Source organism: Helobdella robusta (genome assembly GCF_000326865.2).
Source record: "Helobdella robusta unplaced genomic scaffold HELROscaffold_38, whole genome shotgun sequence".
Taxonomy (NCBI): Eukaryota; Metazoa; Annelida; class Clitellata; order Rhynchobdellida; family Glossiphoniidae; genus Helobdella; species Helobdella robusta.
In genome coordinates this window covers 34,479-48,560 of record NW_008704829.1, presented here as the reverse complement: position 1 = coordinate 48,560, position 14,082 = coordinate 34,479, and the positions used below count along the sequence as shown (strand labels likewise).

Here is a 14,082-nt window from a genome sequence, read left to right as displayed (position 1 = left end):
TAGCAACTAATTTCAACCACTTCAATCTCATCACATCACATATAATTTCATATCCCATCGGATAACATTAGTACACTAGATCACTTCATAAAACAATTTCATTTCATCATTATTATTTAACCAGTTAGAAGCACTTTATTTGTTTATCTAATTTGGCCACAGCGTCAGTGAATTATAGTAGAAGTGTACGCTATATAAATATATTTGATTGATTGATTGATTGATTGAACTGATTGATTGATTGATCGATCGATTGATTGATTTATTAATTGATTGATTTATAGTATTTATTTATTGAATTTCATAAAATTCAATATTTATTAAAATTCAATATTTATTAGCATACTTCAATTGATTGATCGATTGATTGGATTGATTGATTGATTGATTGATCGATCGATTGATTGATTGAATAATATCATAATTCATCATAATACATAAACATTTTTGAACATTTGAACATTTTATTTAATTTTTATCTTTAGAGAGAGAGTGCGTGTTGTGCAATCTTAACATCATAATACTTAATATCGCATCCCAGAATATCTTTCGCGATGCAATTAAATTGCATCGCGATAAGGACGATTTATTTGACATGACGTCAACACCAAATCTCATCACATTTATTAAAATTCAAACAACTCAACAACAACTAATTAAAACCACCTCATTCATTCATGCAACTGCAAATCCAAATCTTTCCCTCTCTCACTCTTTCTTCTTTCTCTCTCTCTCTCTCTCTCTTTGACCTCTGACAATTACCCTTGTTAATTATTCATCAAGCACACCACACGCACGCACACACACACACACCACACACACACACACACACACTTCTACCCATACATCAATTTAGTGATTCAACTTTCTTTTTTAAAGCAAAAAATGGTTCACAACAAAAATTTTTTTGCGACAGTTTTTTTCAAAATAAATAAATGTATTGTATCTGCATACATAAATACATTAACAGAATATTAAATGTATTCATGTTGTGCGTGGAGACTGGGAGAGAGAGAGAGGGAGAGAGAGAGAGAGAGAGAGAGGGAGAGAGAGAGAGAGACGCAGAAAAAAAGAGAACCAGAGAGAGAAAGAAAGACAAATGGTGAAAAAATTTATGTAAGTATTCAAGTTTTGCCAAATATTTTAATTAGCCTAAAAATAACCATAATTATTTAAAAAGTATTTAGAAACAATAATACTTTAATTCTAGTAAAAATTCAAATATCATGCATAGTATTAGCATTACAGAAGTTGGTACACTATTACTATTAACATAATAACAGCTCTGGCAGGCATAGAACACTATAGGATTTGATTTTATTTAAGTAGCATAACAAATTTAATAACGCATTCTTATCCCCACCTACACTTAAAAACATTCAACTCTTGAAACACTCTTGATATATGAAACAAGCTTCCTCATTATATTTCCTACTACTTTTAAAATAAACTTCTATAGAAAATCCGCATGAAAAACATCTTAAAAAAAACATTATACGCTTGAAAATAGATTTTCTTAAATTAAACGACACCTCAAAATGTAACTCCTAGACAGGATTAGAATGGGGAAAGCCAAATGCACGATAAATGACGCCTGTAGGCTTCTAATCAATAATTCAGTCTGAGGCAATCAATTTATAGACCACAGATTGGCATTTTTGCAACTTTCCTTCGTAACAAAATGTTACGAAGGAAAAAAAATGAATGTATCGAGTTGATCTGCTGCTTTATAGTCGATACCGCAACCATAACGAAGCGTCATTCATTCGCAATCTTTACAAAAAATCAAACTTTGACAAACTAGAACAGGCGCGCACACACACACACACACACACACACATACACATACACACATACAAGGTACTACACACAAAATATAAAATATATATATATATAAATTTATTAACAAACAAAGACGGATTAAAAAAATTCCCCAACAACCACACCAGGTTAACATTTGAAACACCAAAAATAACTCAAATTCAAATGCAAAAAAGACAAATAAATCTAAGCGGATGTAATTCGAAAAACTTCTATAAATATAAATACATACAGACTAATCGACACATACACACATTGAAAAATGTTTTAATTTATATAGCGCTGTAGTTGTAGCTACAGAAAGGTTTCCGGAAGCAACTTTCCACATTCATACACATAGGCATAAGTATGAAACAACATACACATACAAATACATACATACATACATAAGACATGCATGCATAAATAAGACAGGCATACATACAAAAGTACACATATACACCAACACAAATACACAAACAAACACATGCATAAATACATACATACACTCCTTGCAATTTACACGAAACTTTACCATCTTCTGGCTTTTCAACTTGTTCTAGTGATTGTATTAAAAAAGTTATACTTGACACCCCTACTAAATCATGCTTCCATGACTGTTTGCCTATTAAGAAGTATATATATATCTCTTTGGTGCTGTCGATCACTCATTACTTTTACGCAAGCTCCAATATTCATTTGGAGTATCGAGTGTTGTTTTTCAATGGATTGAGTCGTACACAAGAGATTCTGTTCAGATCTAACTTGACACATGTTGGAAGGAACTGGGGCATAGGGTGTTCCACAGGGGCCGAATCTCGGTCCCCTCCTGTTCGTGTTGTACACTGCAGATGTCTTCAAAATCATTGACAGATATAATTTCAAACTTCACGGTTTTGCCGATGATATTCAAGTCATTGCCGGTGCCCCTTTCTGCCGTTTTGATGATGTGGCCTGTGGACTCAGATCATGTCTCTCTGAGTGGATGGTGGCAAGTAGGCTAGAATTGAATCAGTCGAAAACTCAGTTTTTACTGGTTGGCACTAGGCAACAATTGGAAAAAATGAAAATTGAGTCTATCAGAGTTGGTGATTCTGACATTGAATTTTGCAACATCTGCACGCAACTTGGGATTTGTTTTTGATAATAACATGTCTTTTAACGTTCATACTGGAGCAGTTTCGAAAGAAGAATGCTCTGAACAAGTGAGTAGGCTCATCAAACGATCTTTAAACAAGCATACTCTTCAATGTCTTCTTGTCCATTCCTATATCCACTCAAAAACTGACTATTGCAATAGTCTATATTACGGCCTGTGTGGTGTGAATATGTCTAAACAACAGTCGGTGCGAAATTGGGCTGCAAGATTGGTTTCAGGTGGCATTAAACACGATCACGTTAAGCCAATTCTTTTAGCTCTTCACCGGCTTCCGGTTTATCAAAGAGTTATTTTCAGGATATGTTTAATGATTTTTAAATGCATTAAGGGAGTTGCCTTTAAGTATTTAACTGACAGAGTCATTCCTTAAACAATGCAAATGCTGAGTCAAACATTGCGCTCTAACAATTCATGTTTACTGTTGTCTGTTTGGCTCTTGGTCGAAGAAATTTCTCCGTAATGGATCCTGCTGTCTGGAATGATTTGCCTAGGGATCTTCGCGATTCTGCGTTGTTCGATATTCAATTTTGAAGAAGGTTGAAACACCATAATTTCGTCCAAGCTTAACCGTGCTAATGTTTTTTTCCATTACTTGCGCCTCTGAGATCTTTTCATAGGGCACTTACAAACACACCAATAATAATAATTATACATACATACATATATACATACATACATACACACACACATACATACATACATACAAGTTCCAACAAACCTCGGTATGGAAGGGTTAATGCCAACAGAGGGAGGAGCCGCAAAGAGGGCATCTTCATAAATGGGGGAGGTGTCAAAATCAAATTCTTTTGACGAGTCACTGAACGTGGGAGGAGCCAAGAATGATTGACATTTTATGTTGCCGCTGTTGTTGTTGACGTTCAATGAAATGTTGTTGTTAGTGTTAATGTTCATGTTGTTGTTGTTGTTGTTGATGTTGGCGTTGAGAGTTGTTGCTGTAGTGATGGAGTTGTTGATGTTGTTGATAGCCATGGAATCGCTCTGTGTTATGAGGTCCATTGAATTGGCACGCTGGCCTGGTTGGTCATTTGTTTTGAGGTCATATAAAAATACTGTATTGTATTGTGTTGTATTGTCTTACAATGTATTGTATTGTATTTGTATTGCATTGTATTGTATTGTATATCATTGTATTGTATCGCATTGTATTGTATTGCATTGCATGGTATTGTATTGTTTGCTAGTTTACACATGTCTACACTCAAATAGGATATGAAGCTCGTCACATCGATCTGATTAACATAACAACAGCAGCAGTAGTAACGTTAGCAACGATAACAGCTGACGAACCCATGCTTGTATTGTTATTAAACTGCGACCTGCCGGCCTCAAGTTGATGATGATTGACATTTGTTAGCCCCTCCCCCACCCTCCTCCCGACGATCATCACCACACGATCCTGGGTCGATTTCAGGACCATCACTGCTTTGTCGTGGGTCACGTTCTCCAAGTTCACCCCGTTCACCTTTAAGATTATGATGATGATGGCGGTGATGATGGTGAAGATGACGACGACGATGGTGACGATGATGATGATGATAGTGGCGAGGATGGTGAAGATGACGACGATAATGATAATGGTGGCGATGATGATGATGATGAGTGAGTGAGGAGGAGGAAGATGGTGAGTATGACGGTGAAGATAGCAAGTGACCATAAAAATGACCATCACCATCATAGAAATGATAATGATACAGTGACCATGGTGAGAATGATGAATGGGTGTAAATAAATTTCAATACCATCCATGGCATGGCGCGGATGACATTACAGAAGCGCATGCAACATTCATTTCTGAACTTATCTCACCCCATAAATCATTGGGCCAATGTGTTTAGACATTGATTCATTCAATGCAGAACTTCTGCTTTACTTTTAGTAACAACTTCATTCATAACAAACTAAGAAGAGAAATTTTAAAAATTGGCGATTTTTAGCTCCTCCATGGAAATTTAACATAAAACATAGAAAAATTCAACAAACAACATTTAGGTACAAAACCATACACACGCGCAAACACACACATGCGCGCAAACACACACACAAACACACACAAACACTAACATAAATGAGTCGATCTGATATTTGTAGCTTTCCGTAGGAAGCACCATCTCTGACGATGTCAGTCACGAAAATTCCATTGTCGCCGGGGATGTGCTGGTTGCCCACCCCTCCTCCAATGCTGAAGCCGAGTCCTGGTGACGGAGATGATGATGATGATGACAGTGATGTTGTGACGACGATGATGATGTGACGATGATGATGATTTAGCGATGATGATGATGACGACAGTGATATTGTGATGATGAAGACAACGACGATGACGTAATAATTAAACGATGATCATTTATGATCCATATAAATAGGATATATAAATGAACAAAGTTCTCCTTCAGAATGACATGGACCTAGGCTAACCCTTCATAAACATCCAAATGAATCTATGAAGAAATACATGAACATGTGAACATGAACGCTCCAAATGGCTTCGATAAATACAAGGGGTTTAGTTTTATACAGAGCTCACAAATCAAATCACTAATCACCGATGATAATGAACTAGAGATAAAGAGAGCAAGCTGGTAAAATGACCTCAACAAACTGGCCCAATAAAATGTGACCCAATGAAAATCTGACCCACTAAAAATGTGACCCAAAAAAATGTGGCCCAATGAACTAGCCTCGATTTGTTTTGATGATCTCCAACTTAACTGACACCTCGTTTGGATTCCTTCTTCTCTTTATGACCTAGTTTTCATTTTTGAATGTGTTTGGACAAATTAAGAAAGCAGATTTATACGATGAAAATTAACGATAGAGAAAATCATTTAATATCCATGACCTCTGACCTCCTACTCATCATCATCATCACCCTCATCATCACCCTCATCATCTTCATCATTTTCATCCTCATCACCGACTAACAAAGGTGACAGTGTCCCCGGCATTCTTCAGGATTTCAACAGCAGTCATGTGAGGAATGTTGCACATGTTTGCCTTGTTCACTGATACAATGATGTCGTTTATTCTGTACATCGGTGTGTATGCATGTCGGTGTGTATGTATGTATGTAAAAAAACTATGTATGTATGTATGTATGTATGTATGTATGTATGTATGTATGTATGTATGTAAAAAAAACTATGTATGTATGTAAAAAAAACTATGTATGTATGTATGTATGTGTGTGTGTATGTATGTATGTGTGTATGTATGCGTGTGTGTATGTTAAAACCAAAACATGATGAGTGACACTGAACCGTCAAACATCAAGTAACAAATGGATTAACACTTTGGTGTGTATGTATGTAGGTATGTTTGTTTGATTAATGTTAAAAAGCTGAATGTATGTATGTATGTTAAAACCAAAACATGATGAGTGACACTGAACCGTCAAACATCAAGTAACAAATGGATTAACACTTTGATTTGTCGTTAATTGCACATGTCGGCATTCAGTTGGATATTTTCAAGCACACAGACACACAGGAACCGCTGCAACAAGCACGAAATGTGGTTAGTTGCGAAAAACAGTTCCCTGCTGTCGCCTGATCTGACGCTGATCATTTTACATATTGCCTTATGTAAAGAAATTTAAGGGTGTTGGGGTCCATCAAGCTGAATGTATGTATGTATGTATATCTGTATATACGTATGAGTGAGTATGTGTGTGTATGTGTGTAAATCTAAATTAAATTTACTAATTGCGTGTTTGCGTGTGCTTGTAACTGTGTGTCCGTGTGTGCGTCTGTGCGCGCGTGCGTGTATTGTATTCATTCACGAGCAAAAAATTAAAAAAATATATAAAAAATCCATTATTTATAAGTGTTAAGTACTGAAAAAGAGTACTTCAGTACAAGTTAACAAGATTGATTTTTCAAAAACACTGAAGTTTCGGTACTTGGGTGAAAGTACAAACGTATGTAAGGACCAGTCATCATTGTTGGGACGGTGAAACCATGCCGCAATTAATTTTTTTTAAGTATGGTGATCACGCAAGAACGATGAAGATGTACTTACTAGTGATGGTACGATAATCGAAAGTTCGATTCGATTTCGATTCGATTTCGATTATCGAATCGAATTGTTCTACAATTCGATTTCGATTTTTTAAAGCGTGTATGGAAAATAAAAATATTCCACCGTTTTTTTTTATTTGGGTCTATATAGCATCCATATACGTAAAATAACATAACATGTATGATGATAGCATCGTTTCATTGATCGTCGATAAACTTTAGTTTAAATTTTTTTATTATCTTTCTTTGGTTAGAGTTAAAAGTTGATTGAATTTGAATTTTTAACGCGGGCGTTTTCCATCTTGTTTTTCGATTGAGTTCAAGTTATTTAGATTAAGTTACTTTATTTAATTTTTTATTAACGTGACACACGAAGAAGAAAGTATGAGTTGTAGTAATAAAGCTTACACTAAGGAATACAAAAAACGCAGCGTTATATATGAATATTTCACACGAAATAATGCAGAAAATGCTACGTGCAATGTATGCCAAAAGCAAGTGAAGGCTCCAACGGGAAACACTTCGAACTTGAAGCAACATTTGCAAAATACGCATCCAAGTTTGTCTGAAGAACTAAATGCCAAAAAATCTTGCGTTGAAGAATCGAAAAAAAAGGTGCGTTAAAATTTGTTTTGTTCTTCATTTTAAAAATTAAAAACATTGCAACTGTTATAAATCTAAATTAATGAATATTCATTTAAAGTTATTATTAGTTAAGTAGTTAATATATCTTGCCACTATAGGATGATAACAAAGGTCAAACTAGTATGTTTGACTATTCGACCTCTGTGAAAGAATGGGAACCGAACCATCCCCGAGCTAAAGCAGCTACTTTGACGTTGGCAAAAATGATATGTACCGACTTACAGCCTTACAGCATAGTACAAGATAAAGGTTTTGTGGCATACAGCAAGTCTTTGGAGCCACGTTACAAGTTGCCTGATCGCCACAAACTGTCTAAAGAAATCATCCCAGGTTTGTATGAAGTTCTCAACCTGAGTAAAAGGGTTCTTAGAGATGAAGTGATCAACTTGTTGGGTAGAGGTATGAAATTTGCTTTCTCATACACCCACACCACTTTCTTCGATTACAATAATTTGATGAAAAATATAATCAATAAAGAAATTAAAATGAAAAATATAAAACGTATAAAAAATATTTCACGGCTCATTATCTTGACGAAAATTTCGTCATTCACAACGAATGCCTTAAAGCAACTCATTTTCTAGAAAGCTACACTGGTAGAAATTTGGCTCAGGCTATTGATGACTGCGTAAAAGACTGGATACCAAATGTCAATATTCCGATTTTTGTTATTACAGACAATGCAGCTAATATGAAGTCGGCTATGAAACAGCTCGCAACATTTCAACATTTTACATGTTTTGCACACACTACAAACTTAGTAGTCACGGATGCTATCAACAGCAATAAAGAGATAACAACGCTCCTGACTAAAGCGAGAGCTATTGTTGCACATTTTCATCGCAGCAGTAAAGCAACACAACGTTTACTGGTGGTACAAAGGCAGTTGAATCTCCCTACACACAAACTTAAGATGGAGTGCGTAACAAGATGGAATTCGACTTATTATATGATGTCACGACTTGTAGAACAAAAAGATGCATTGAGTATGTTACTGGCTTCAAGCGACACAATAGAAAACCTAACTGCACAAGAATGGAGAATGGCTGCCAATTTTATCAAGGCTCTTAAACCTTTTGAGGAAGCCACCAAGCTTATTTCTGGCACAAGATATCCAACTGCTTCACAATGGTCATACCGTTGCTGAATATTTTGCAAAGAAAAATGGAAGATTTTAGTGTCAGCGGTGAACACATCAACTTGAAAACTACATTAGTTCAGGGCATTAAGGCACGTTGGCCAGATCACGAAAAAAATAAGGTGTTTGCGATGGCAAGCTTAATTGACCCAAGATTTAAACGATATGCATTTACAAATGAAGAAGCCTCAAAAAATGCTTGCGATGACGTTGTAGATAAAATGATCTTTGAACATACATCTACACTTCCTTCACCTGGTGCACAATCTGTAAATAAAGCATCTAATGCAGAGGAAGTTGGAAAAAAAGAGTCGGCTCCTTTCGACTGTTCACAAATATAGTTATGGGGAACATTTAAAGATATGGTTGCTGCTGCTGCTGAAGGACAGCAACGTCAATCACCTAAAGATAGAATGAAAAGTGAACTGGACTGTTTTCTTCAAGAACAAATTATTGCTCCTGAAGAATCTGTTTACAAGTGGTGGGCCGATAATGCATCTCGCTTTCCAACAATTGCTAAAGTGGCAAGAAAGTATCTTGCAATTCATGCTACATCTGTGCCAAGTGAACAGATTTTCTCCATGTCTGGTCAAATAATAAATGAACGACGAAACCGACTAAAACCAGAACATGTGGAACAATTAGTTTTTTTATGTCATAACTTGCGGTTGGACTAAACTTTAACATCCTTTATTTGATTAACTGCTTTTTAAAAGAATGTTATCAAATTAAAATTAGAAATTATGCCAGAAACTTGTTACCAAAAATTTAAATGCAAATTATTGTGTTGCTTTTCATTTGAAAAAAAATCAAAATCAAAATCGAATTTTTGTAACCTAAAATAATCGAAATCGAATTGATATTTTGACATCGAACCATCAAGAGTACTTACATGTTGATGAAACTCTGATGATAAATGTGACGACGACGACGATGGGTGGTGATGGTGACAACGACGATGTGATGACGACGATGTGATGATAACAGATGTGATCATAATGATGCCCAGCAACAGTAGACTCATTACTACCATTCCATCCATACCATTCCATCACTAACGATGCCAATACTACAATCACGACATTCAACATTTCCATTTTTCCATTTAATGAGCCGTTAATGCTGAAAAAACCGCAGCACACACATGCACACGCACACACACACACGCATACATACGCCCGAACGCGCACGCTCACACACACACACGCATAAACAAAGAGAAATAATTTTTTGCATCAATTTGCTTTAAAAGCCCACTTAAATTAGTAAACATCTCAGTACTGCTTTCATCGTCGTCGTCATCGTCGTCATCGTCGTCATTATCATCATCATCGTCATATTATAGCCTATTATTTTCATCATCAGTATTTATTATTTTCAAAACCATATCATCATTATCATCGTCATCATCTTCTTCATCATCACCACTACCACCATCATTGTTGTTACGATCACGCAAAGGTTTATTGGGGTCACACATTTTTCTGCCAATTTGAACTCGGTGATCATGTCATGAAATACAAAAAATACAATTTTTGAGCTCTTACTCTACTAGTATCACCAACCAATCACCACTAACCAATCACCACTAACCAATCACCACCATCCAATCACCATCAACCAATCACCACCATCCAATCACCATCAACCAATCATCACCAACCAATCACCATCAACCAATCACCATCAACCAATCACCATCAACCAATCACCATCAACCAATCACCACCAACCAACCAACTTCACCCAACATCAACAAATTTCCCATCTCAACCAGCCAACCTGAATCTTCCATCCAGTGCGGCAGAGTGGTTACCAAGGATATCAGTGACGTAGATGCTGGGATCACCAGGGATGTGCGGATTGTTGGACCCCCCTGAAATGCTGAATCCAAACCCCTTCGTCCCCTGTTTAACATAAACGTGCACTTTAAACGTCAACGTTACGTAAAGACGTTGCAACATCTATGTAACACTAAATATTATTATTATTATTATTATTATTACGTTAAACAAAGGCGAAGACGAAACGCCCCTGTGCCTTCTCAAAACTAAGACAATTTTAGAACAATAAATTAAATAAACCTATGAGTCTATACTGAATAAATTTAAAATAATTAATGTTCTTATAAGTCAAATAATGTATTAAACCTTGTAAAATAAAAAAAAAGATAATAATAAAAAAAAACAAATATAAATAAATAAATTAATCACATATCCTAATCAATATCACAAAGGAAGCAACGAAAGGGTTCACAATAGCGAACCAGTACTCGGAACAAAAACAAACAACAACACACGTTTAGACGACATTTTCCCCGAGATCGGGGGTTTCCGTTTGGCTACCTATGATGAAACCGAAATACCCCTCGACGCCATTCACATCTGTCACTCGCCTCAGTATCACGCAACCCCGCTTTCACTTTGTCCTTTTCCACCTGCTCTCTCCATCCCAGTCGCGGACGACCCCTTCCTACCACTCCTTCAACCTCGAACTCCAACGCTCGCCTAATCCCGACCCTTTCATCCCTTCTCAACACATGTCCATACCACCGCAATCTCGATCTCCTTATCAATGTCACAATGTCCTCATTCAGTCCCATCCTCGACATCAGCTCTGTACTACTCCTCCTATCCTTCACTTTAACCCCACACATCATCCTCACCATAGCTCTTTCAGCCCTCTGCAGTACACTTCCCTCCTCTCTCCTCAACACCCAAGTTTAACCACCATATACCATCGCTGCTCTCCTGCTCTCACACAAGCTTTATATACCCTCCCTTTCATTTTCACTGACCATTTCTTTCCACACAATACCCCACCAAGTTCCCTAAATTTCATCCATCCCACACGAACTCCAGTCGTAACAGCGTTCAAACATCCTCCATCCGCGTTCAGCTTAACCCCTAAATAAACAAAGCTTTCCACTCTTTCAATACCACCACTCAACCCCGTCCTTGCGTCCGTCCTATTAATCACACCATGAACACACTTCTTACATTTGAACGTGCCTTCCAACTTTTTCAGTGCCCCCCTCACACCACTACATCTCTTATGCACCTACTTCTGACATCCTATACACACCAGTACTCGGAAACCACGTAGAAAAATTGCACAAAACAAGCGCTATAAAATCGGCATAAGCAACGTGAAATTAGGAAAAATGGAATGATTACGACATGAACAACAACATGAACAAATGAACAACAACATGAACAACAACACATTAACAACAACACAACAACACATTAACAACAACAACTTTATCAACAACAACACATTAACAACAACAACAATATCAACAACAACCACAGAAACTCACTCTGTCCAGTGTGATTGTCTCGTAGACGTAATTCGAATCCAGAATCTGAGTCTGAATAATAATAATAATAACAAACATAATCATAATAATAATAATAATGATAATAATAATAATGATGATGATGATATTAACCAAAATGGAAAACATTCGCAAACGTCAGTCAAATAATTATTCATGGAACTTGAAAATTTTTTCCATTTGAACATTTTTTTTCCTTTAACATTTTTTTTCCTTGAACAAGAAGCAGCCGTGCAAGCAAAGTATTAACAATAACAACGAACAGTGGCCTATCGAGAAGACAACTTTGACGGGGGAGGGCAAGATTTTCAAAAATATCTCACGACAGTGTGGGGGAATTATAATTTTTCAGAAATTCGTGATAATTTTCAACAAAAAGTTAATGACCGACTGGGGTGGCGGGGGAATTTCACAAATTTTTTTCGAAAATTTATTTTCAGTATTTCAAGTGGGGGGGGTGCAACATTGCAACGGGGGGCCAACTTTTCCGCTAATGTCAATTTTTCTTCAAAAACAACACTTTTTCCGCTAACAATAAGCAATACTTTTGCCCCTCTTTGATACGCCACTGTAATAATAATGTGAACTCTCTTTTATTTCCAGAAAAACGTGAAATGTAGTAAAATGAGATAAAAGTCGAATTAAAATCTAATTAAATAAAATAAATAAAATTGAATTAAATTAAGTTCAATATAATAGTATTCTACGATGCTCATCATTTGAAATAAACGAGTACAACGAGATACAGTTAGTTTAAAACGAACAGTAATAACAATTATAATAACAATAATAATAATAACAACAATAATAATTACAATAATCTGCATAATGCCCCAGCCACCTAAGAAGTCAGCCATAGCGCGCTTCAGATACATTCGATTCTGCTCCGGCTACACTTTGAGCGCTCCGACTACATTTATAACGCTCTGTAATTTCCTTAAATTTTTTAATAAGCACTGTGTGTGTCTGTGTGTGTGTGTGTGTGCGTTCTGTTTGAAATTTTGTTGTGTGATTGAAAATTTTTATATTAAGATACTAAACTTCTTGACTTACATCGTCATTCAGTTGCCTGCTTAATTGTTTTCTTCTTCCTCTATATCAAAACAACAACACAACACACGTTTAGACGACATTTTCCCCGAGATCGGGGGTTTCCGTTTGGCTACCTATGATGAAACCGAAATACTCCTCGACGCCATTCACATCTGTCACTCGCCTCAGTATCTCCTTCCTTTATATCAGATGTTGTCAGAGCAACTTGAGTAGCATATTTGCTTGCTCTAGCGATCCCACAATGTGTGTTTTTTCAGCAAAATTTGGAGAAAAAAATTGAGCAAGTTAGCGTTAAAAAAGGGTCAGTAATTTTCAATGTAAGGTTCTTCTGCATTGCGACGTTCAATATCAATAACAAGAAAGCCAGAGCAAGCACCGCGGGAAAACTTGAGAGCCATGTTTTTACAGCAGCACACTCAAAATGCTTGTTTTTTCATCGAAAAATGAGCAAAATCGATTGATTAATCGCTAAAAAATGAGTCAACAATTTTTTTAAAGTTTGAGAGCAACTTCCCAAGCTGATATCTGCAATTTTGTTTAAAAAATTCTGATAAAAAATAACTATATAACAAAAAAACACATAGTATACAAATTTTGTGCTTTCCATGAGCCAGCAAGTCTTGCTGACTGAGTGTGTGCGTGTATGCCCTTGTGACATTTCTTTGAAATCTAATTTTTTTGAAAACGAATGCCGACAAACAGTGTTTGGAAATGAATAACACGTTAATAAATAAAAAAATGCAAAAAAAAAAATATTCTTCATGTGATGGAAAAACGCGTTTATTCACGTGAAAACAAAACTTTTTTTAAATATTCAAAAATCTCTTCTTGTCATTACGATGGAAAGATGAAAAATGTAACCGGGACTCAAGTATAATTACATTTCACTTTAAAATAATAACAATAATAA

At 36.1% G+C, this 14,082-nt stretch overlaps 1 protein-coding gene across 1 annotated transcript; it reads right to left on the bottom strand.

Annotated features, from left to right (window-relative positions):
- Positions 1-4,349: 4,349 nt before the first annotated feature.
- HELRODRAFT_141954 (hypothetical protein) lies at positions 4,350-12,140 on the bottom strand (the record flags this gene model as incomplete). The annotated part of the gene is made up of 6 exons (XM_009023811.1): positions 4,350-4,442; positions 5,042-5,159; positions 5,655-5,725; positions 5,903-6,005; positions 10,562-10,686; positions 12,102-12,140. Coding segments are annotated over 6 exons (549 nt in total), but the record flags the coding sequence as incomplete, so codon positions are not given.
- Positions 12,141-14,082: the final 1,942 nt, after the last annotated feature.